General features: G+C 48.7%; 1 protein-coding gene across 1 annotated transcript in view; it reads left to right on the top strand.

The window, feature by feature from the left end:
* Positions 1-24,187, top strand: part of PIEZO2 (piezo type mechanosensitive ion channel component 2) — a 340,562-nt gene that overhangs the window by 301,745 nt on the left and 14,630 nt on the right. Inside the window, exons 35-43 of the mRNA XM_007463290.1 lie at positions 1,659-1,825; positions 2,784-2,950; positions 9,486-9,806; positions 10,530-10,788; positions 13,712-13,894; positions 16,839-17,091; positions 18,056-18,188; positions 19,483-19,630; positions 19,723-19,937. Of these exons, the coding sequence (XP_007463352.1) occupies positions 1,659-1,825; positions 2,784-2,950; positions 9,486-9,806; positions 10,530-10,788; positions 13,712-13,894; positions 16,839-17,091; positions 18,056-18,188; positions 19,483-19,630; positions 19,723-19,937 (1,846 nt within the window). The remainder of the gene's footprint in view (positions 1-1,658; positions 1,826-2,783; positions 2,951-9,485; positions 9,807-10,529; positions 10,789-13,711; positions 13,895-16,838; positions 17,092-18,055; positions 18,189-19,482; positions 19,631-19,722; positions 19,938-24,187) is intronic.

Below are 24,187 nucleotides of genomic sequence, written 5' to 3'. Positions count from 1 at the left end.
CCCCCCCCCCCCCCGCACAGAAAAGCTTATGTCAGTGAATTTTGTCTTTTTCTACCTGCTGTATTAGTGACCTTAAACTACAACCATTCCAAACTATCATCATTAATCATAAATTCATTACGATCTTACTATGACACTGGAATCTGATTTCCTTTTTCTGGTGAGAGGAAGAGTGAGGGATACAGGTTGTTTTTCTTATTGAGAGTCTTGGTGATGGTGCTCTGATTTTTTTTTTTAAACAATAAAGCAATTTTTAATTCATTGTCCTGTTCACTAAGTATTCCCTTTATTGCAGTCAGTGTTTGAAATAGCTAATAAAACTAATTTTTTAAAAAGCCAAAGTAAAAAAATGTACACATAGATGGTGATTTGGTGATGTGTCTTGAAGCGTTCCTTATATACCAGTTGAAAAAGCACTGATTTACAGGAAGCAATGAGTAAGACAGACAGTTAATATGGGATCTTCCCTCTTTTATTTTGATTCTGACCTAAAATAAGTTATGTCACAGCCGTGACCCAGAGCTCACATTGAATTCCGGGGGTGCCAGAGAGGCACGACATCAGGGACACAGTGGGACCCCAAGTGGGGCTTGTCACACGCGGCCTCCCGGGCGGGTCCCCAATCACAGCTGAGATGAGAAAGGCAGCCCAGGGTCATCGGGAATCTTGGGGCTCCTGTGGTTTGGAGAGAACTGACCCCCACCCACAACCCCCGGGGAAAATTTTGTAGTTAGCACAGCTTGATGTCATTAAATACATATGGACAAGATACGTCAGTGGTTTAGATAGACTCTTAGTGTGTGGACCGAATTCCCTACAAAATACCTTTGAGGTGGTTTAACTGCAATCCAGCTGCAGTGAGAAGCATCGGAGTCTTCTGAACCAACAGAATTGTTTCCCACGACAGTTGTTACTTAAGAAAAGAAGAAACATATAGGAAAAGCGTTAAAGGACCCAGTTACCTGGATAGATACAGACTGTTTCTGTCCCTGCGTCAGTAACAAATATCTTTGAGCACAATCTCTACTTTTGATGAAACCTGTTACCTGCATACAGACGTATTCTGACTGATGCTTTGACCCAAGGTTAAAAACTGTATCCGCGGGCTTCCCTGGTGGCGCAGTGGTTGAGAATCTGCCTGCTAATGCAGGGGACACGGGTTCGAGCCCAGGTTTGGGAGGATCCCACATGCCGCAGAGCAACTAGGCCCGTGAGCCACAACTACTGACCCTGTGTGTCTGGAGCCTGTGCTCTGCAATGAGAGGCCGCGATAGTGAGAGGCCCGCGCACCGCAATGAAGAGTGGCCCCCGCTCGCCGCAACTAGAGAAAGCCCTCGCACAGAAACGAAGACCCAACACAGCAAAAATAAATAAATTAATTAATAAACTCCTACCCCCAATATCTTCAAAAAAACCCAAAACATTAAGTCCGTGGAATTTATTTTAAAAAAACTCCATCCGCGTTTGGTTTTGGTGCTTCCGCAGCAGGTGTGGAAAGCTCCGCCCACAGCTTCCTAGCCTGCGGTCCCCACGACGCCCCTGTCATTCCGTGTTGGGGACGAGGGCAAAACCAGGGCTGCCTTTGGTAAAATACCACACACAGCACCGCGGCTGAGGGCACGATGTCCCTTTAAATCGTGTTCTCTTCTTCCTCCTAGATAATATCATCAAGAGGATATTTAATATTCTGAAGTTCACCTGGGTTCTGTTTCTGGCGACCGTGGACAGTTTCACAACGTGGCTGAACTCCATCTCCAGGGAGCACATCGACATCTCCACCGTCCTGAGGATCGAGAGGTGCATGCTGACCAGAGAGATTAAAAAGGTAGCACTATTGGCATGATTCTGAAAGTCAGTATCCAGAGCCCCAAGTAGGATCAGACAAAATCCGTTCTCTCTAGACAGTCTTCACATAACCCCTTTGCTTTTTTGTATATTTAAGTCTGTTCCATGCTCAAAATGAAAATAATCAGACGCCACACACACACTCACACAGTCCCGGGATCTCGGCCAGTGGGTCCTTTCTGTCCCCTCCCATCACCACCGTTCGCAGCTGCACAGGCTCCGTCGTGTCTCATAAAGGAGCATGTTGTATAGTCTGGCAAGTTTGATGTGAAACTTCTCATAGGGAAAATTAGGATATATGCAGAGCCACAAAATACAGCCATAGATGGTTTATAGATTACATTTGAAAATAATAGTTCATTGCTGGAAAAGTTACTCTGACTTAGCAAAATTATCTACATATAAGAAGGGATTTCTTTTTCAATATTTTAATTTTAGTTTTGGAGATGTAAGTGACATATAACATATTAATTTCAGGTTTACAACATAATAATTTGGTATTTGTATATATTGTGAAATGACCACCACAGAAAGTCTAGTCAGCATCCATCACCACACCTTGTTATAAATTTTTTTCTTGTGACGAGGACTTTGAAGATCTATTCTCTTAGTCACTTTCCAATATGCAATACAGTATTGTTAACTATAGTCCCCATGCTGTACATTGCATCCCCAGAATTTATTTATTTTATAACAGAAGGTTTGTACATTTGACCATCTTCACCCATAAACGAGAATGGGTTTCTCTTCGGCATGACCCAGTAACATCGGGCACCATTAATTCAATGAGTTAATGTCGATCCCCAGCTTGACTAGCTTGGCTTTTCATCCTATTCAAGGTGTGCATGATGGAGGAGGGTTGTCCGTATTGAGCAGTGCCAGGCAGCTGCACAGGCCAGTGCTTCGTGAGGACCGTGACAATGTCTCCTTCTCTGCAGGGCAACGTCCCGACCCGGGAGAGCATCCACATGTACTATCAGAACCACATCATGAACCTTTCCAGAGAGTCGGGACTGGACACCATTGATGACCATCCTGGCGCCAGCGCAGGTATACAGACAGCCCACAGGATGGACAGCTTAGATTCCCACGACAGCATCTCCAGGTACGTCATGTGCTCCACGATGGTGTTGCTTTTGACAAAGGTAACAGAGGTGAGAAATGATGGGTGAGGTGCAGATTAATCAGAATCATGCAGGGTGCCCAGCCATTCCGGGCTGTCTCTGTGGCCACAGCCAAGCAGAGCATTGCCTGTCCCTGGACCGGGCAGATAGCAGCAGGCATCAGTAATCATTATTAGCAGGACCTGTATGATTCACAGCCACGGGACTGGGATTTCCAAGCTGGAGTCAAGTCAGATGGACGAGCCTTCCGCATCACAAAATGATGAATTGTATCAAGAGCTGCCTCTTTAATGCCTTTAAAATGCTGCTCCAGAAAGAATCTTCTGTTCTAGAATCTTCTACTGTCTATTGCCATCCTTGATCTTTTCCTTTCAGAAACGTTACTTTATGGTTCGTAATTTTAGAAATTTGAGAAGTGGTTCTGTGTGCCCCCATCTTCTGCATTGTGTGGTCACAGCCCTGCTTCACACAGGCACCTGCGCTGACCCTTCACCTGGGGCTGCACTAAACACTGTGCCTGGGTTTCTTCACTTTATCCTTAAAAGACCCTCCGAGATGTACTGTTATCATCCCCATTTGACAGAGACCTGAGCCTCTTCTGAAATTTCATGAGGCTATAGACTATTCCCCAAAGGGGAAAACCACACGTAATTACAAATTTTTTATGTAGAACTTCAGGGGTTTCACGGGCCTCCAGAATATTATATGTGGGCCTGGCTTAAGAATAGTGGTTCCAGAACCAAACTCTGAACCAAATGAATCAAAGAGAAAATTAGAAAGTGAACTGAAAATCAGTTGTTCATAAAATAAACATACATGATTCGTTATTCCTGAAAGCTACTTATTAGTAACTTTCAGCTGTGTAACCACTGAGAATGTGGTCAATTAAGAAAGTAACTAAGTACTATAAATCACAGCTTTAGGAGGTTGAAGATGAAAAAGAAAATAAAGACTGGCCAGGGCTTCCCTGGTGGCGCAGTGCTTGAGAGTCCGCCTGCCGATGCAGGAGACGCGGGTTCGTGCCCCGTTTCGGGAAGATCCCACATGCCGAGCCGCGGAGCGGCTGGGCCCGTGAGCCATGGCCACTGAGCCTGCGCGTCCGGAGCCTGTGCTCCGCAAATGGGGGGGGCCACGCCAGGGAGAGGCCCGCATAACGCAAGAAAAAAAAAAAAAAAAAAAAGACTGGCCAAAATAAAATCAAGTAACTGCCTTTAAATCTGATCCAAGATGACAAACACAATGCTGCACCCATAGTCAAAAACTGTGAGGCAGATTTTTAAATCCATCAATTTTAACAAAGACTGTCAAAGTATCCCAAACATTTTTAAATGGTCAATCCGTCAATACATTTACTGGTAGAAAGCCAATGCCTTTAAAATTACTTTTTAATGTTCTTTTACTCTTTATTTGTAACCCAAAGAAAAGGGAGACACCATATGTTCATTATGTCATTAGTAACTGAGTGAACATATTTGCCCTTAAAGGCTGAGCAGAGCTTCCAGTTTCTTTGTTTAGGAAACTTTCAAATCATGTGTCTGCATTAGAGTCCACAGGAAGCCTTGCCGATTGCTGGGGAGACAGTGACCTTCTCTGGGAGGGACTCCCAGCATGGAAGCTTGCTCTCTGACACCTGTGCCCTGCGGCAGCGTAGTGTCAACCCCGGCGGGGACATGGGGACACACACGCTCCATGGGGCCCGGCCCCTTTCTGAGGACCCAGCCTGCGTGGAGCCTTCCTACTCACCCCATCTCACCCACTTTTCCCTCTGGCAGACAGTAGAGGGGGTCAGGGTGGGAACCTAACAGAGGAGTTTGTATTCCCTTTGACTTATTGGAATCGTCCCGATTTCCTTCAAATCCAGTTGTAAAATAGCGCTTTTTAAAAAAATGGTTGTTTTATGAAATCGGATATCCTCTATACCTTCCCAGAAAATAAATTAGTTTAAGTTCCTTCAGGAAACGGTGACATTCTAAGGGACATTCCTAGATATGACCAGAGTGGTTATCATTTGAAATGTGTGCTGTGTGCCCCTGGGGTATCTCGATGAAGACATCGTCTGATTAGATTTGTCATCTGTTATTGTGAAGCTTCTCCTCTTCCCTTTCACTTGTAAAACTGTCCTGGCTTGGATGACAAATTGGTCCGCTGCAAATAACCCAATAGTCTGGGGTTGTGTGGGGTCCGAAAGTGGGCTGATGTGACAGTACAACTCACCTAAGGATTAACAAGGTTAATAGGACTTTGGGATCAGAGCAATGATACCCGTGCAGAAAACTGAGCAGGTGAGGGCGTACAGCATCTTTCTGCTGCAAATTCCCAAAAGGCCATGGGATCCACCTCTGAAAATAGGAAATGACACAGAAGCTCACAGATCCAGTTCCAGCATCTCATAAATGATGAAACCGACCCCGAAGAGGGGAAGCGCTTTATCTAAAACCCAGCAGGCAGCCAGTGTCGGTCGGCGTGGAGACCTAGGACCAGGCCCACTGTGCTCATCCACTGCATTCCTAGTTCATCTCCCCATCATCTCCTCTTTTTGTCCAGGACGGGTTGACATCTAAAGGAGTCAATGTCATTTTAAAATCCTTATTAGAGACGGTTTGGTTGCCTGCACGTTCCCCCCTCTCATTGCCCGACCCCCGTGTTGGCCATATGGCTGTAACGTGCAGTCGGGGTGGCCCCTCCAGAGCACTCGGGGCTTGGTGGGGGAGCTATAACTCCGGGAACCTGAAACCCTTTAATGGTTCCATGAGAACCTCGAATTCCCTACTCCCAGAGGGGACCCCAGAGCTAGCTCCATTGTCCTGAATGGTTTCCATTTCTGCCTCATGGTCACTGACTGTGGGCGTCTGACTGTGCAGCCAGCACACAGCAGGTCCCCTAGTGCAGCCACATGTGACGTTCATCCAGGAAATCAGCCGTCCAGTATCACAAGGGTCAGCCGGGTCACTCATGCTCAGGCTGAAGATTAATTAGTGCCTCAGAAGCCTCTGTGTCAGGCACTTTGTGGGGTGTGTTCCTCTCTGGGGTTAAACTCTGCGTGTGAACTGCAGTCACACCTCTGTCTGAGCTCTGTTGGCTGCATCTCCAGTACTGTGATCACCCAGTAGCAGCTCAGCCCTAACTCTGCCACCCTTCCTCCCTGATTGTCAGGTGACAGGAGCTGAGGATTTCAGCCAATGGGCTCTCGCCCTCATGACATCCGCCAACACCTAAAATGTGATCCGAAGAAAACCATTCATTAGGCTCAATGAACAGTTAACAGACAAAATGGCCCTGCCACTGCTGGATTTCCTTTGTTGTTGCCTTTTACCATTTTGTTTCATTTTTCTGATGTTGGTTTATATCCAGTTGCATATCAAACCAGCATCTCTTCTCCAAGCCATGTAGTTTGGTTCAACTGAATATCACTCAGAAAATGGGATGGAAAATTCAGTTTGTTGTGGTCAGTCCTGAGCTTCCCCCTTTCCCTTTGGAGACTGTGTTTAAAAAAAAAAAAAAAAAAATGACATTTTTATATAAACTTTACATGAGCAGATATTTCTGTGTAACCAGTTCGGCTACAAAATGCTCTCAGGGAACTCAGAATTGGGTGGGGGCCTGTGAATGAAACATGTTTCCTTTCATCAAAAAAAAAAACTCAGTTGTAAAATTGTAAAACTATGAATTCTGCTCTGTGAGAGAAAGGTCGGGACTTGTCTTTATTCTAGTTCCCTGTCCCACCCAGAGAGTGACATTTCCTCATTTATCAGCTGTTATATTCTTTTCAGCCCAGTACTGCTGTGTTTTATCTTCCCTTTTCTGTCCTGGAGGCCCCGCTGCGATGGTCGCTGTCCGTGGTGCTGGAGTGGCGTGTGGTTTGCTGCATGGCGGTGTCTGGGTCGCTGACCTGTGTGACTCATGTTCCAGTGCTGTTTTAACACTGTGTCTCTGTAACTGTTTGCGCTGCTAGCTGCTACACGGAAGCAACCATGCTGTTCTCAAGGCAGTCCACCCTTGATGATTTAGATGGACCAGAAACTGTTCCTAAAACAAGTGAGCGCGCTCGGCCCGGGCTCCGTAAAATGCTCAGCATGGATGTGTCCTCTTCGTCAGCTGAGAGTGCCAGCTTAGCCTCCAGGTGCTCACACGTGCATGCGTTGTCCGTAACCGTGTCACCTCCCCCCTGGGTCATTGCACAAATGAGTTCTTGTGACCTGTGTGTTTTTGTTAATTTTTATTTTAAGAATGTGCATGACTAACCAAAGCATAACCACTGCCCTTCCTGGGATACAACTGGTCGTTCCCAGGACAGCATTCTATTAAACTAACTGCTCTTTGGTTTTTGTCTGTTAGGAGCTTCTTAAAAATCCTACTATAAACATTGTCCTTCATTTTGTAAGTATTTCACACTTTTTATTTCCAAAGGAACAAGCACGTTTCCTCCTTGGTTGAGGGCTCAGGTAGGTGGTCCTCACAGGGAGAAATGGGTCAGGAAGGGCAGGAAACTTTTTCTCATGATTTCATCCAAAGATCCATGAAGTAGGGAAAAAAGTCCCAAAATCCCATTTGTAGTCACATCTGGTTGATACAGAATGAATCTATCCACGTTTTATGTGCATAATTAACATAAAAGTCAGGGCATATTTTACCATTGGTTTTTTACAAAGAATATTATTGTGCAGTAGAATATATCACCTTTGTAGACCTTAACTCGTTTGGTTTGGAAACGATTACTCTGGGCTTAAGTTTTCTCGTTAAATCCTACGATAAAACAATAATCATTTAGAAATGAAATTACTTGCGTAAAAGCCAAAAGCTCTTTTTTGAATTGCCTTTGAAAAGTCAGCAGGAGCACAGAAGCATGAGCGGCATTGTGCTTCTCCTGACACCAAACAACCTACCCAAATAACCCAATCCAAAACTAATGTCAACGTTGGCAAATCAGGGGGGTGTTAAGTCCTTGTTGCCGGCAGCTATGTATCTCAGTTCAGAGCTGCAGGAGGCTGGTGCCTGGTGTTTCTGGGAATGTCATGGCCATTTGAGATGTCTTCTGGCTGGCACATGCTATGCCATTCCACTCTGTTGATTCCTGAATGTACCAGGATTTGCTGAATCCCTTTGGGGCCAGAGCTCATTTAAAACCACAGAGAGCGTGCCTGTGATCGTTTACGGTCCCGCTGCAAGTTAGACCTGGTGTGGGGCTGGCTCCAGTGGTCTAAAAACTCAATGAGGTGGTCAGTCAGTTTCACGGCCACGTCTAATCAAGGTAAGTCTCAGCCAAAAGCTGGCTGTCTTGGTGTTCCGACAGCCTTCTAAGTGATGTGCACGCTTAGAACCAAAGCCCTGGGCACACTGAAGACCCCCTGAGTTAGGATCAAGAGCTCATACAAATGTGGTTCTTCAGTCTCAGGGCTCAGCCAAACGCATTCATTCATTCATTCACATGTGTGCTCCAGTGTCCGTGACAAGAAGAATGGGTACAGTCTGCGCATTTGAGCATCTCAGTGTTTATGTCCCCAGCTGCGCACACATGCCATTCAGATAGCAGCACCTTCTCAGAGTCTAGCAGATTATCGCTCTACACCCAGCAGACTCTGCATCTCTACATGACTTTTGCCCCCTCCCCTTCAGGGCTGGGTGTGTCGAGGTAGACAGTATAGAGAGCATGCTTTGAATTTCAGGGCTCTGGCTGCTGTATTTCATTTCCAGCTTTTCCTGCACGGACCTGGCAGGGAAAGTTAGAAGGACAGAAGGGATGCAAAAGAGAAGAAAAGGAAGCAAAAGTAGAGTGAAGATAATGGCAGAGGAGCTCATGAAAAATGAAGCTGGAAGGGGAGCTGGTATCGGAAAGTCATTGGGAGGAGAGAGAGCAGAAGGGCAGCCCGAGCTGGGGACTCAGCCCTGGGGAGAGACCCTCAGGGCAGAGAGTGGTGGGCGGGGCTTCCACATGCCAGGCGGTGGGGAGCCAGGGACGGGGAGGTGGTGAGCATTCAGTCAGATGTAAGAGGCACCAGTGAGAAAAGGCAAAGGATGGAAACACAGGGAGAAGCAAGCATGCAGGAAGTGTGCCGTGTGTTATAAAGCATGCCTTTGTCTTGCTAACGGTCCATCATTCCTGTCCTCCCCTTACGGATCTGGGGTCCACTGAGAGTAGAGTGTATCTTGGCTAAGACCTGCGGACCCAGCCAGCTGAGGCTTCTCGTTTCCGTGAGCACCTTTCTTTAAAATCCATACACTGGGAGGTGAGCTGTGCTCACTGTGTCTTGATTGGAAATAAACACCAGGCCCCGTGACTGGGAAGCTTGATGGGATTGAAAACCTCTGCTCAGGAGGGTTTAGCACCCTGGGAGCCGCAGCCCAGCCCACCGTCTCTGCGGACCAGACAGATTATCCAGACGGAGCAAAGCTGATGGAACACGGGGGAGCGAGGGGGCGTTTCCCCCCACGTGCCTGGATGCGTGGCTGTGGGTGCCCTCGGGAGGGCGGGGAGTGGGATGCTGAGACCAGGCGGTGCCCGTCCCTGTGTCCCGACAGTGAGCCCACGCAGTGCACGATGCTGTACTCGCGCCAGGGGACCACAGAGACCATAGAGGAGGTGGAGGCCGAGCAGGATGAGGAGGTGCCTGAGGACACCCAGTCCCCGCAGGACCCCATGCAGGACGGCGACGTGGAGGCCCCGCCGTCCTACAGCAAGGCCGTCAGCTTCGAGCACCTGTCTTTTGACTCCCGGGACGACTCGGGGGACCAGACCCACATGGCGGTCAGCCCCGACGACAGCCGCTCAGACCGCCTGGAGGCCAGCATCCTGACACCCCTGACCCATGAACTGACGGCCAGCGAGCTACTGCTGAACAAGTAAGAGCCTCGGCCACAGCGAAGGCCACAGCCGGGAGTGTCCCTTAGTGCCCGCTGGGCTGCTGGGCGCAGAGACCCACGTGCAAAACGTCCAGTCGGACGTTTAGAGGCAACGTGCTGCTTTCAGTACTTCCTGCACCGCAAGTAGGAGCCAGCTTGGTGCTTCCACCACTGAATCGTACAACCAGCAAAGTGTCTGTAACAGACATGAGTGCTCGCGTCTCTTTTTTATTTATTTATTTATTTATTCATTTATTTATTTATTTTTGGCTGCCTTGGGTCTTCGTTGCTCCATGTGGGCTTTATCTAGCTGCGGCGAGTGGGGGCCACTCTTCTTTGTGGTGCACGGGCTTCTCACTGAGGTGGCTTCTCTTGTTGCAGAGCATGCGCTCTAGGCATGCGGGCTTCAGTAGTTGTGGCTCACGGGCTCTAGAGCCCAGGCTCAGTAGTTGTGGCACCCGGGCTTAGTTGCTCCGCGGCATGTGGGATCTTCCCAGACCAGGGCTCGAACCCGTGTCCCCTGCATTGGCAGGCAGATTCTTAACCACTGCGCCACCAGGGAAGCCCCTCATGTCTCTTTCTGTAGCACAATATGAAGTTGACGCCACAAGACACTTCCCGGGGACCCGGGAAGCAGGGAGGGACGCCAGGGTCACACCAAGAGGAAATCAGTCATCTGGGGGAATTAAGACCCACGTAGTGTCACGCTGCTTATTCTAACAGGATGTTCCATGACGATGAGCTGGAAGAGTCGGAGAAGTTCTACGTTGGGCAGCCCCGCTTCCTGCTGCTGTTCTACGCCATGTACAACACGCTGGTGGCCCGCTCGGAGATGGTGTGCTACTTTGTCATCATCCTCAACCACATGGTCTCCGCCTCCGTGATCACACTCGTGCTGCCCATCCTGATCTTCCTCTGGGCCATGCTGTCCGTCCCCCGGCCCAGCAGACGCTTCTGGATGATGGCCATCGTCTACACAGAGGTAGGCCTCGGGCGGAACTGTCCTGCCCGTCACAGGGCATCACTCTGGGTGGGCCTGCCCGGCTCCAGACAATTTCACATAAACAGTCAATGAAACGGATATTCTTAGGTGGACACATGATTATAACCAACAGTTACCTGGTGCCGGTAATTATATTTATCTTTTCACATCTCATACCTCACATCGCATAGGGGCTAATATCATTCCATCTAACAGATAAGGAAATAGCCTCAGTGAGATTAAATAATTGCCCCGAAGTTACCCAACTAGCGAGTGGTGGGGGAGGCCTTTGAGGTCTGGTGTCTGCCCTGTGGTTTCAGCCACCAAGACGGTAAGTGAAAGGCAGACACAAGCACGGCCCGGGGGCCAGTGCACAGTCAGTGAGTGGACATTGGATCAGACAGTACAGTGAGCACTTTGAACAGTCTGATGCAGCATGCGTTTTTCCCATTTTTAAACCTAAAGCCAATTTCCACACATCAAAACACAAAGTCACATACCCACCCCCTTAAAAGTCTGAATAACAGAAAAGGAGAATTGCCACCCTGTTTTCATCACCCGTGAGGGGACAAGAGACACTCTGCCCAAATATACGAACCTGCTTTTCTGCCCTGCCCGGTTGTGTACGGAGCAGTTCACTAATTCCCATGGCAACCATAAAACTGGGAGTAAAAGGGAGGCTCTTACAGACTTTGCTCCTTGGGCCGTCACGGTTCTTTGTCATCTTAGGTTTGTGCAGAAGCCTCATTTTCTTACCTGGCTCAGAAGGAAAGTTTTCACTAACAGTGGAGCTGTAATTGCTTCTTCAAGGATAGTACTCATCATGGTGTAGAGTTAGAGTCTAGAAATTTTATAGGTTTACAAGTAATTCAACAGCAAAATTAAAACAAAGTTATGTATTAAATCATCTCCAAAGTATTCATTTTAAAGTATTGCTATCATGCATCTTATTTCCGTAATAAAAATAAAAGATGTGAAGCCAAATACATATCCATGACCTTAATTAGTCTATCTAAATAATGGCTCTTAACTATTGCTTCCATTGCATGACTTGGTGATCGGGGCATAAGTGACTCCCTGTTTGGGGCCTGGGGGTTCTCGCCAGCGCCTCTGCAGGAGGAGCTTCTTACCCCGGTGTGAGGTAAGGACAGGTTCTAGGAATGTGGAGAAGGGAGAAAGAGCCGCTGATGCACAGCTTTCATCTTGAAATGAGATCTCCCCGGTTCAAAGTGGGGCTCTCCATTTTCTCTGTCACACTGAGGCGTTGTTGACGTTAATTCCCTCCACAACCCAGACTTTGGGCCACAGCTGGGGGCTATGCTGGGCAAGAGGAAACAACAGAAAGTTTTAAAAAGTGGTCGTTCCTGTTTCTCAATGGTCGCAGAGTCCTGTGGCAAACTGATGAGTGTAAACGGAGAATTGCCTACAGTTCAAAACCACACTGCGTGGGTGGGCGCCGGTGCAGAGTGCGGCGGGTGTGTGGCCTCGTGTAGCCGGGGTTGGGGGACTCGTCAGCACAAGGGGGTACGTGGGAAGGAGAGAAGTTCGGCAAAGGACGAAAGCAAAGTGAGTCCAGTCCTTGCGAAGAAACGAAGGCGTAAGACAGCCTGGCGAGCGCGGGACGGACGGGCCATGATGGGGCTGCAAGGAGGCTGGAGGGGCGGGCAGCAGAGGTGCCCAGGGATGCCTGTCCACGGGGTGTGTGCCCAGCACTCGGTCCCTTGGATTGAAGGAGTTGAACGGGACACGACTCCGTCAAGTGTGTGTTTTAGCAAGTTTTCATAAAGTGGAGGCTTGGAAAACAGCCGGGGTGAGAAATATCACGGTCCGGACCGATGTCACCGCAGGGGGGCTGAGAGGAGGGGGCAGAGGAGCAGGTTCAGGAAGGGACACTGGGTGGGGTGCAAGGGGGGTGTGGCTGGGCTCTGGCTTCTGTGTGGGTACCCAGCGTGCTGGGTGCAAGCACCGGGGTAAGGGACGCAGGGCTGCTCTTCACAGAGGCTCGACTTTGGGAAGAAGCCTGAGAGGAGGAGGGCTGAAGGGGGACTCTAGGTCAATGGAGGACTTGTAAAACTATTTTTATTGATGGATTATGTGTAATGGATTAACCCCTGATGACGCAGACGTTGGACGATGTTTCAGTGTCCATCTCTTCAAACATCTCCACGTTTGCACCGTGAGCTAGTTACCAGCACCATTGGCAAGATTTTGTTTCATTCACTTTTATTTCTTGAGCACTTCCAATGAGCGATAAAATGGTGAGAAGAGAGAGATGAGAATAAAGTAATATCGTGTACAGCGAGCCTGTGTGGTTTGCTCCTAAAGATTACAAATTAGAGCAGTACCCTAAAGTATAAAGATAAAGATCTTCCTGTTCTTGTTGGTTCTAATTACCGTAGTTAATAGCCGAATACTTGTGTAAATATCTAATTGAATCAGTAGAAATTAGCCAATTCCTCAACAGTAGCAGAAGTCATTTAAGCCGAGTCAGGAGTAACCTAAATGGCCCTGATGTACCCGTAGTCAAAGGCCCTGGAGGCGGGCTTCCCCGGTGGCGCAGTGGTTGAGAGCCCGCCTGCCGATGCAGGGGACACGGGATCGTGCCCCGGTCCGGGAAGATCCCACGTGCCGCGGAGCGGCTGGGCCCGTGAGCCATGGCCGCTGAGCCTGCGCTCCGCAGCGGGAGAGGCCACAGCAGTGAGAGGCTCGCGTACCGCACAAGAAAGGGCCCTGGAGGTGAGATTCTGCGCCTGTCGTAAGGTCAGAGGCTGAGAATGAGGATTTGTTATTCCACATGGTGTGTGCATATTCCCAGCAACAAAACTGAGACTTTTTTCCCTTAATTTTTTTGTATTGCTGTTTCTCCTATAGAACTGTTCTTAAAAGGACTCGTTTTTTACAAATTTCTATCATCTGTGTGCAGGTGGCAATTGTGGTCAAGTATTTCTTCCAGTTTGGGTTCTTTCCCTGGAACAAGAGTGTGGAACTGAACAAAGACAAGCCTTACCACCCACCCAACATCATCGGGGTGGAGAAAAAGGAGGGCTACGTTCTCTACGACCTCATCCAGCTGCTCGCCCTCTTCTTTCACCGCGCCATCCTGAAGGTACTGCCCGCGCACAGCCCCTGAAAGAGCCCCGAGAACCCGAGCATTGGGATCGCATGGGGCCGAGGGTCCATGGGGTGGGGTCTGTGTGTGTGCTCTCTTTTTCCTTGTTAACAGACAGTTGTGTTCATTTCATTCATTTTCTCCAACACTGTGTGATCAGTAATGGAGTTTGTAATAAATCAAGGGGAAATGTTCCCCTGTTTCTACCCTGGGTTGAACACAGCCTAATTAACCCAACGCCCGAACGGTGAGCAGTTCTTACCTCCTGATCCACGGCAGATCATCAGGGAGCTGCAGTTTGGGGTCTCCTCTCCATCCTGACCTCGGCCCACCCGCTTCTAGTAGCATTGCTTTTCTTGTAGTTTCTTGTCGTGAAACCACTGGCTTTAGTGAGAGACCATCTACGTGATGGGCCCGGGAAGCCCAGGGCTGTGCTCCCAGAGAGCACAGCCTGAGAAAGCCATTCCCTCGTTGCTCTGGGAAGACCTGTCTACAGAGTGACCTTCTCGGGATCAGTAACTCCTGTCATCCCGCTGAGCATCTGTGGGGCTTTTTCTTCTCACACGCTGTGAATTATAAGCTAAACTTGTAATATGCCACTCAACTCTAAACATTAGATATTGACGTGCCTATGGTCACAGTCTTACTTTCCGTCTCTTATTTTAACCTTGTCTCATATAACGTATTTTAAATTCATTTTATCAAGTAGTATCTTTATTAGTTCCGTTTGAGAACAAGCTTGGCCTCAGTTAATGCATACACACACATACATGCACACATACATGTAACAGTATGTTCAACTTCTGTCCTATCAGTGGGCTGTTTCAAACAGGCTTTCATGGTGTACCATGACCAAGACCTTTACTCTGCCTTCTGTCACCTTGCAAACTGCAAGTCCCTAACCCTTCACTTGGTGGGGGATGGCTTACCTGAGTCATTGGGGTGTGGTGAGTTTGCAAAGGCATTTATCCAAAGGCACCCATTAGCCAAAATAAAATTTGCTTAATTTTTCCAGTTCTTCTGATGAATATGGTAATTACCGGAATGTAGCCAATTTACTAATTCTTGACGAACATATTAATAGATGTTTAACCTTATTTTTTTAGTTCTAGAAATTAAAGTTTTAAATTTCAGCATCTAGTATAATTTTGGCTGCTTCCAATTTCTCTTGCAAATTCTGAATCCTTTTGCTTGTCATTTTAAGAAAATTATAAAACTTTAGATATTTTTATTACTTTTTCATCAACATTCAAATGGTTTAACAGCTATGATTTTATATTTAAAGCACACAGTAAATGAAATTTTGGTGTTTCATATTGGTACACTTACTCTGATTTCTTCTTTGAAAATGTCTTACATACAGTGAATATATTTGAGGTACTGTTATGCTGAAATTTTGGCTAATGGTATGAAAAATGCTTTTTGTAATGATAAATCCTTTCATAAAAAGACAAAACTATCCTACAGCTTTTGAAAAAATATTGAGATCCAAACAATTAAAAACTGTGCAAATTTCAAAAGTGGTTAAAATTATCCTATTTATATGAATCACTATAATTTTATAAATAATTGGAAGAATTAACAAACCTAAATAAATATGCTACTAAGAAAGCAGTGAAAGAATCCAAATATGTTAATAAAATGTTAACAAAAGACAAAGCCACTTTTTAAATGATTTGAAAGAAATCAGTATAAACTGAAAAATCCCATTATGAGCATCTAAAATGTCTGTTATAAGAATACATTCATTGAATGTGTTTAAGAAATAATATATCTATACATAAATATTTAAGAATAATCTGTAAATTAGGTGACTCTGTCTTTGGATGAATGGATCGTTCTCCGAGTTGGTTTGGCAAATGGGCCTGGAGCTCTTATTCTCTACAGAGTCAGAGGGAGGACTGGACCGGGTCCTGGGGATAAATGCTAGCCTGGCAGCCAGGGTGCTCAGGGGGCGGACAGCTCACTGGGCAGCTTCGTCCAAGGTCAACACCAGGGCAACTTGTGGTCCACGTAGCATCTCATTCCAGGAAAGTCCTGCTTCCTCAGCCCTCTCTTTTGCAATCCTCCCTCCTGTCCTTACCGGCCCCCTTTATCCCACTTCCTTGAAGCAAAAACCAGGCTCTGCAGGATGCATCACAGACTCTCACACGTGGGCCAGCATTGTTGGAGTAGAGTATTTGCAGGTCTGTTCCTGGGTCAGCCGTGGTGATCCCAGGTGATCCCAGGATTCAGGTCTTGTGGTGCAGGCTGGGGGAGGGGCAGCACCGTAATTCCAGTACAGCTATTTGGTGAGCACGGGGCGGGGATCAGTTCACCCATGGTCACTTCAGCTCGGTACTGCCGGTGCACGCTGTCAGCACAGCAAAGTGTGCTGGAAAGCACTTCCACTCAGGGAACCAGCTGCGTTGATTCTGGTTTGACTTCCACCCCATCATCTGTCTCCATCTCCACTGAAGAGCCAAGTGCTGTGGTCTACGCCCACCGCCTCCACTCTGCTGGGACCGTCGGAAAATTATAGATGATACGCTTTCCTAGAATCCTTTGCACTGCTTTGGGTTTCTAATCTTTTTTAAAATTTCAGTTTTATTGACGTGTAATTGACAAAGTTTTATTGACGTGTAATTGGCAGATGAAACTGTAAGGTATTCAAGGTGTACCTGTAGTGATTCGATAAACGTATACATGGAGCAAAGGCTCTCTCCCTCTGGTTAATTAGTGTATCCAACACCTCCTCACCTGCCTCTCTGTCTTTGTTTGGTGACAGCATTTAAGTTGCACTCTCCTAGCCAGTTTCCGCTGTACAACAGTGTTGTCAGCTACAGTCGCCCTGTTTTACGTTTATCCTGAGGGACGCTCTGGTGGCCGGGATGTCATAGAGCAGAATCCCAGCACCCTCCCCAGAACGGCGGGCTGAGCTGTCCCTTCCTTGCCTTCTCAGTGCCACGGCCTGTGGGACGAAGATGACATCGCAGACAGTGGCTCTGACGAGGTGGGCTCGGACGACGCGCTGTCCCTCAGCCACGGTAGGAGGGGTTCCTCTGACTCCCTGAAGTCCATCAACCTGGCCGCGTCCGTGGAGTCGGTGCACGTGACCTTCCCCGAGCAGCCGGCCGCCATCAGGAGGAAGCACTCCAGCAGCGGCTCCCAGACGTCCCAGGGCTCCAGCTTTTCCTCCAATAGGTCCAAGAGAGGTATCTGTCACACGGTGTCCCCAGGCTGAACCATTTCCCTGGTTCCAGTGGGTCCGGGGCAGGGGAGTTTGTTGGGTGCCGTCGAGGAGACAGATATTGTGACGTGAAAAGAATGTACTTTGCAACCAGACAAACGGAGTTCCGAGTCCGGGCTGAGCTGTGTGTGTGGCCCAGGGCGATCTCATCACTGTCCAGGGTGTCTGTCTGAGTCGTCCCCGGGACGAGGATTTCAGATCGTGGAGAAAAGCGGCCAGCACGCCGCCTCGTACCTAGTGGGTGTTGGATACAGGGAAGTTATAAATCATATCCAGAGATTCTGCTGAGTATAAATCACGATTTATTTTGAAAATACATTTTAATCATTGGGAACTTTTAGCCAAACCTTCTCAGTTATTTCCTAAGCTAGTTATTAATTTCTTACTCAACAGCCAGTAATAGGAGAGTACATATGCGTTCCAGTTGCCCCTCTTGGGGTAATTGGGCTTTTCTGTTGGTAGTGCTCCGGTCTGAAGCCTTCCAGACACTCTGTATTCATCAGCAGAAGACATTTTTCAGGCAGGCACTGGCAGGTCATCTCATATTTGTTTTACAGTTAGAGAAATTTGGACCTGAAAGAAGGCATGGGTCCTGGACCCAATCTAGAAAACCCGCAGCAAAAACCTGGGACCCCACTGAGCATGATGAAAACTGTTTTCTGGTCTACTTGTTCCTGGGACAGAGGTCCCACAGCGGCCGAGGAAAGAGCCAGCAGTGGGTGTGAAAACCCACGGATGCCTTTGGCTATGGAAGCAGACTTGAGGCTGCAGATTCCAAGTTCTCCGCCTCTGTTCTTACGGGCATCTGTGTGTCTCACCTTCTAAACAGCTTCAAACCATCCTCTGTCCCGGGGGCGGTGGGACTTCTGCAATATTTACGTCGACAGACCTTCAACTCACGGTGCATCTCGGTTTCTTTTTATTTTCAGGCAGCACAAGCACCCGAAACAGCAGCCAAAAAGGAAGCAGTGTTGTGAGCATCAAGCAAAAAAGCAGACGGGAACTTTATGTGGAGAAGCTTCGAGAACACCTAATCAAAGCAAAAGCGTTTACCATAAAGAAGTGAGTGCGTGAGAACGCCTTGGGGCTGGGGAGCTGGTGTCACTTACTCCATATCAGCCAGAGGTGACAAGTGAAGCGACTTCTCCCACCACAAACATCATCTGCTTCAGGCAGAACCAAATAGCCCATTGTGATACTGCTTTTAAAAATCACTTTCCAACGGGCCTCCCTGGTGGCGCAGTGGTTGAGAGTCCGCCTGCCGTTGCAGGGCACACGGGTTCGTGCCCCGGTCCAGGAGGATCCCACATGCCACGGAGCAACTAGGCCCGTGAGCCATGGCCACTGGGCCTGCGCATCCGGAGCCTGTGCTCCGCAACGGGAGAGGCCACAGCAGTGAGAGGCCCGCATACCGGGGGAAAAAAAAAAAATCACTTTCCAATAAGGATGATTTATTTTTACATCCACTGCATTTCTAAACACACTTTTTCTATTTGAACACGGGCTCACGGTGTGTATTTCCAGGCATATGAAAGAGTCCAACCAGACAGAGAGGGAATGAAGTCAAAGCTGGAAGGTTCTTAGAGATACACTTACCCCATAGAGGGAAACCGAGGTGCACGCGGAAAGTGGTTTGCCTGTCACGCAGCCCAAGTTCACCAGCCGAGTTCACAGGCCCCTCCCCCAGGTGACAGGGATGCAGACAGGAGTGGAAACGGGCTGGCCCTGAGTCTGGGCTCTGAGACAGAGGGCGCTGCTCGCCTGAACGTGGCCTTGAATTGAAGGCGGAACCCAGAGCACAGTGAAGATAGGGGGACAGGGGCTGTGCAGACAAGCCAGGGCCAGGGCACAGGGTCATGAAGGATGGAGCGAGGTGAGCTCCAAAGCCCAGGACACTGCCCGGGACCCGGGGGACACACGGGGTCGCAAATGGGAGGAGCAGGGGCTGCGCGGCATTTCCTGGGTCTCAGGCAGGACCACAGGCCTCGTTTGCTCTCACCGCATCCCGGGCCTCCCGCCTCATTACTTATCACACCTTTTATAGGAGCGCAGAGGGCTGGGTAGCAGGATCAGGACCGCGCAGGTGGAGAGTAATCGAATCAGGGGATAAACCGGCCCCTCATTTCCGGGGCTACCGCTCCATTATGCTTCAAGGAGAGAAGAGGTCTGTGGTCCCGTCGGCCACGAACTAGTCCACAGTCTCTGTTGGGGCAGGAGCCCCCGTTCCCCCCGGCAGACTGTCCTGAGGTCGGGGGCAGGGGGCGAGAGCTGGTGGGAGGAGGGAAGCAGAGGATGGAATGATCTGGTCACTATCCAGTGGCTCCTGCACCCCCTTCTCCGGGTGTCTGTCTGGCAGGACCCTGCAGCTCTACGTGCCCATCAGACAGTTCTTCTATGACCTCATCCACCCCGACTACAGCGCCGTGACCGACGTGTACGTGCTCATGTTCCTGGCAGACACCGTCGACTTCGTCATCATCGTCTTCGGCTTCTGGGCCTTTGGGGTAGGTCGGGGACCAAGGCCACTGCACACCAGGGACCAGCGCTGCTGTCCTGTGGGTGCCACCGGGCCTGAACCTGTGGTCTCCCCCCCCAGAAACATTCAGCCGCGGCCGACATCACCTCCTCGCTGTCGGAGGACCAGGTCCCGGGGCCCTTCTTGGTGATGGTCCTCATTCAGTTCGGCACCATGGTGGTGGACCGGGCACTGTACCTCAGGAAGACGGTCCTGGGGAAGGTCATCTTCCAGGTCATCCTGGTGTTTGGGATTCACTTCTGGATGTTTTTCATCTTGCCTGGTGTGACTGAGAGGTAAGGCCTTCGGAAGCTAGAGCCGTGGGGGCCGCTCTCGCGCAGACATTTTCGTAAGGATCAGCCCGTAGGAGAAGGGAAAGTTAGGAGGTTTAATCAGCACTAAACTCAGTGTGAAGCCAAGGTGTGAGCTGATTCCTCAGAAACGTTATCACTGCGTTTTATACGCATTCTCAGACCTAGTGCTCTCAGATAGGGAGGGGACAGGCTGAGCGGTCAGCGTACGCCTGGGGTCCTCGTGCTGTGACCTGAGCAGATAGAGAGACGGACTGGAGTGCGGTGTTAAGAGCGTAAGGGGATGAGAGGACGCAAAAGTGTGTCACATGAGAAGCAGATGAAAAGAACGGAGTCTGTTCAGCTGGTAGAGAAAGGGGGTGCAGGTGACGAGGGGTCTGCCTCACTGGGTCCTTCTGAAGGGTAAACACAGCTGCCGCCGTGCCGCCGCTGCTGCAGTTAATACAACTATTGCTGTGAAGGTGCCTTGGAGGCCGAGGACTTGGGTAGGGAAGGGCTGGTGCTGTCCCAGGAGGGGGCTGGAGGCCGTCTTTCCCTCTGTCCCTTGAGCCCCCAGCTCTGGCCATGCTGACCCTCCTCGGGGCCTCCTGACAGCCTCTCCCCTCCCCCGGCAGAGTTCCCCTCCCCAAGGTCAGATCTCAGACCAGAGGGCACACCTCCACCCAGAACAGTGCTGGGGCCAAGTTGGTGCTTCACGCCTGAGCAGATGAATGAGTCAGTCCAGGAAAGAAAAACCAGGGAGACCCCTATCAACAGGAAATGCAGGCAGACCTTGGGGATACGGCGGGTTCCGTTCTGACCACCGCAACAAATCGGGTGGCAGGAATTTTCTGGTTTCCCGGTGCCTATAAAAGTTATGTTTACACCAAACTGTAGTCTATTAAGTGTGCAATAGCATTATGTATTAAAAACACAATGTTTATACCTTAATCTAAAAATACTTTATTGCTAAAACATGCTACCCATCACCTGAGCCTTCAGTGAATTATAGTAGTAACATCAAAGATCACTGATCACAGGTAACCACAGCAAATATGATCGTAATGAAAAAGCCTGAACTATTGCAAGAATTACCTAATTGTGACACAGAGACACGAAGGGAGCAAATGCTGTTGGAAAAATGGTGCTGACAGACTTGCTGGACGCAGGGTGGCCACAAACTTTCCATTTGTAAAAATCACAGTATCTGTGAAGCGCGGTAAAAGGAGGTGTGCCTGGTATCGGCTCCGGTAGACAATGAAAGCAAAGGGTCTGCAGAAGGGGAACAGGGAACTGTCCATATAACATGAGAGGAGTGACCTTTTTAAGAACATGTCATGAAAAGGTCTTCATGTGTACCATCAGTTTGATGTCTTTATCAGACCTCATGAGTCATTCACAGCCAGGCCTTAGGAATACCCTGTCCATCAAGCTGAGCACCATTTTTGGAGTAGCAAGTAATGAAAATGGATTTTCCTAATGTTGTTCAGAAACCGACTCAAATGTAATTCTCCACGAGGAAACCGAGTCTCTTCTACCAGTGGCTAGACTGACGTCTGCCCCCACCTGAACGTTCAGGCTGACTTTTTGACCTCAGTCTAGGGAATCATTGCTTTGTGATAATAAATGGTGGCAATGAAAATATTTTAAAGTAAAATTGGAATTAGGATAATCTTTCCTCAGTCTAAAGTAGGACTAACTATATAAAGGGTTGTTACTCAGAAGATACCCAATAGCTCCGTAAGCCTTCCGTTCCACACCGCAAGCTAGGGGAGTAAATGTAGCTCACATGATAAAGATAGTTCAGAATAGGGCAAGCCGTTTGTAAAAATATTAGAATTTGGTCATGAGAACATTGTGAATCTTATTTTTTTTTTTTTGAGTTTTTTCTTTTTAATTTATTTTTGGCTGCGTTGGGTCTTCGTTGCTACGCTCAGGCCTTTTCTGGTTGCAGCGAGCGGGGGCGACTCTTCGTTGCGGTGCGCGGGCTTCTCATTGCGGTGGCTTCTCTTGTTGCGGAGCACGGGTTCTAGGTGCATGGGCTTCAGTAGTTGTGGCACGTGGGCTCTGTAGTTGTGGTCCACGGGATTAGTTGCGCTGTGGCTTGTGGGATCTTCCCAGACCAGGGCTAGAACCCGTGTCCCCAGCATTGGCAGGCGGATTCTTAACCACTACACCACCAGGGAAGTCCCTTATTTGTTAGTCTTTAAAATAGAATAAGTACAATTTCCTCTGTAAATATTTAATTATAGCTGTCTCTCAAAGCAGAGAAATAGGCCAAATTTAACACCCAGGATAGCTGGATGGTGAATGTTGGTAACTTGTCTGATATTTAAAAGCATCAAGGAGGCATGCTCCAGCAGCTCTCATTGAACTTCTTAATTTCAGAGAAGAAAAGACCTTAAAAAGCTTTCTAGACCTACTGTCTAATTTTCCAGATGAAGACAGGTAAGCCCGTATGGAAGTGTGACCTCCCCAGAGTCACTCAGCCAATTACTGGAGGGACCAACCCCCAATCCCAGGGCTCTTGGCCTTACTGTGTGCTGCAGCTACTGTATACTGCACCTAGGGTATATATACCTACCGTATACTGCACCCACTGTATACTGCACCTACTGTAAACTGCACCTACTGTATAGTGCACCTACCATATACTAACGCCTACTGTACACTACACCTACGGTATACTGCACCTACTATATACTACATGTACTGTATACAGCACCTACCATGTATGTGCTACACCACTGTATACTACACCCACTGTATAATGCACCTACCATATACTACACCTAGTGTACACTACACCTGCTATATACTATACCTACCGTATACTGCACCTACTGTATACTGCACCTACCATATACTATACCTACCATACACTGCACCTACTGTATACTATACCTACTGTATACTGCACCTGCTGTATATTGCACTCCTGCCCCCATGGGAAGCATCCCCTGCTTGCTTCCAGGAAGATTTTTCTTTTCGGGTAACACAACCTATTATTTCACTCTGCAGTGTGAGGAGGATCTGATTATTCCAGCCAGTCCCAAGAGAGAGTTCCAGAGCCCTAGAGCCTAGGTCTTTGCCATGTCCTGACAGGGGGTCCAGCAGACACCAGAGCTCCCAGAAATACTGCAACGGTGAAGCCACTGAGAGTCCTTTTAGCATTTTAGTCCTTTTAGGTCAAATCGGCAAATGGTTTGGTTATTCCTGCTCGTATTGGTGTCCTGTTGCTGCCGTAACAAATCACTACAAAGTTAGAGTTTAAAGCAATGCAGACGTGTCGTCTTGCAGTTCTGCAGGTCAGGGGGCAGACCCAGGTCTCACTGGACTGATTCATGTGTGTGGGCAGAGCTGTGGTTCTTTCTGGAGGCTCCAGGGGAGCATCTACCTCCCGCCCTCTTCCAGCTTCTGGAGATGCCCGTGCTCTGCACCGGTGGTCTCCTCTTCCATCTTCAAACCCAGCATCTGTTCCCCTGCCGCATCTCCCTCTACCCATGGCTGAGCAAGGCTCTCTCCCACTAAGGACTCACTTACTGAGGCCACCTGGACAGCCCCAGATGGTCCCCCTCTCCAGGTCCCTGGCCTCAGCGCATCTGTCAAGTCCTCTTTGCCGTGGGAGGTCACACGTCCCCAGGTTCTGGGGACTAGGACGTGCACGTCTTTGGGTGGGGGCTGGGGGCATTCTTCTGGCGACCATGCTGTCCTGCCAGGCTTTTGAGGAGGTCAACAGCATAGCGACAACGCCTGCCAACCAAACACGGCTGAAACATCTGCTATAAGGACCGAATGAATGAGAGCTTCTCTGGGGTTTCTTACAAATCGTGCATATTCAATTCAATTGCACATTTATCGAGCACCCCTTAGGTCCAGGGCAGCAGACCAGGAGAAAAGGGCTGTGACACCCACGTGAATAAAGCAAGGACCCGTCGGCCTTTCACGGCCTTTCACACACTGGGCTCCCGGGCTCCTGACACTGTGAGAGTCACCAAACTACGGCCACACAGGTCCTTTCTTCTCCTGCGATCTCACCTTTGGGTCTCCCCTAATGGCCATTCCTAGTGCAACAGACTATCCTGTCTTTGGTTTTGGATCTTGAATTCAACATATATTAGGATTGGTGAGCCTCTGGCATCACTGCCGGCATGTCATTGACAACGTAATTTCTTGACATTTCAAACTGTGCTGCTACTTTTTTGTGTGTATGTGTGTGGTGTGTGTGTGTGTGTGTGTGTGTGTGTGTGTGTGTG

The sequence above is a fragment of the Lipotes vexillifer genome, unplaced genomic scaffold (genome assembly GCF_000442215.2).
Source record: "Lipotes vexillifer unplaced genomic scaffold, Lipotes_vexillifer_v1.1 scaffold848, whole genome shotgun sequence".
Lineage (NCBI taxonomy): Eukaryota > Metazoa > Chordata > Mammalia > Artiodactyla > Lipotidae > Lipotes > Lipotes vexillifer.
The sequence above is the reverse complement of the archived record's forward strand: the minus strand, read 5'-3'. Positions and strand labels throughout refer to the sequence as shown.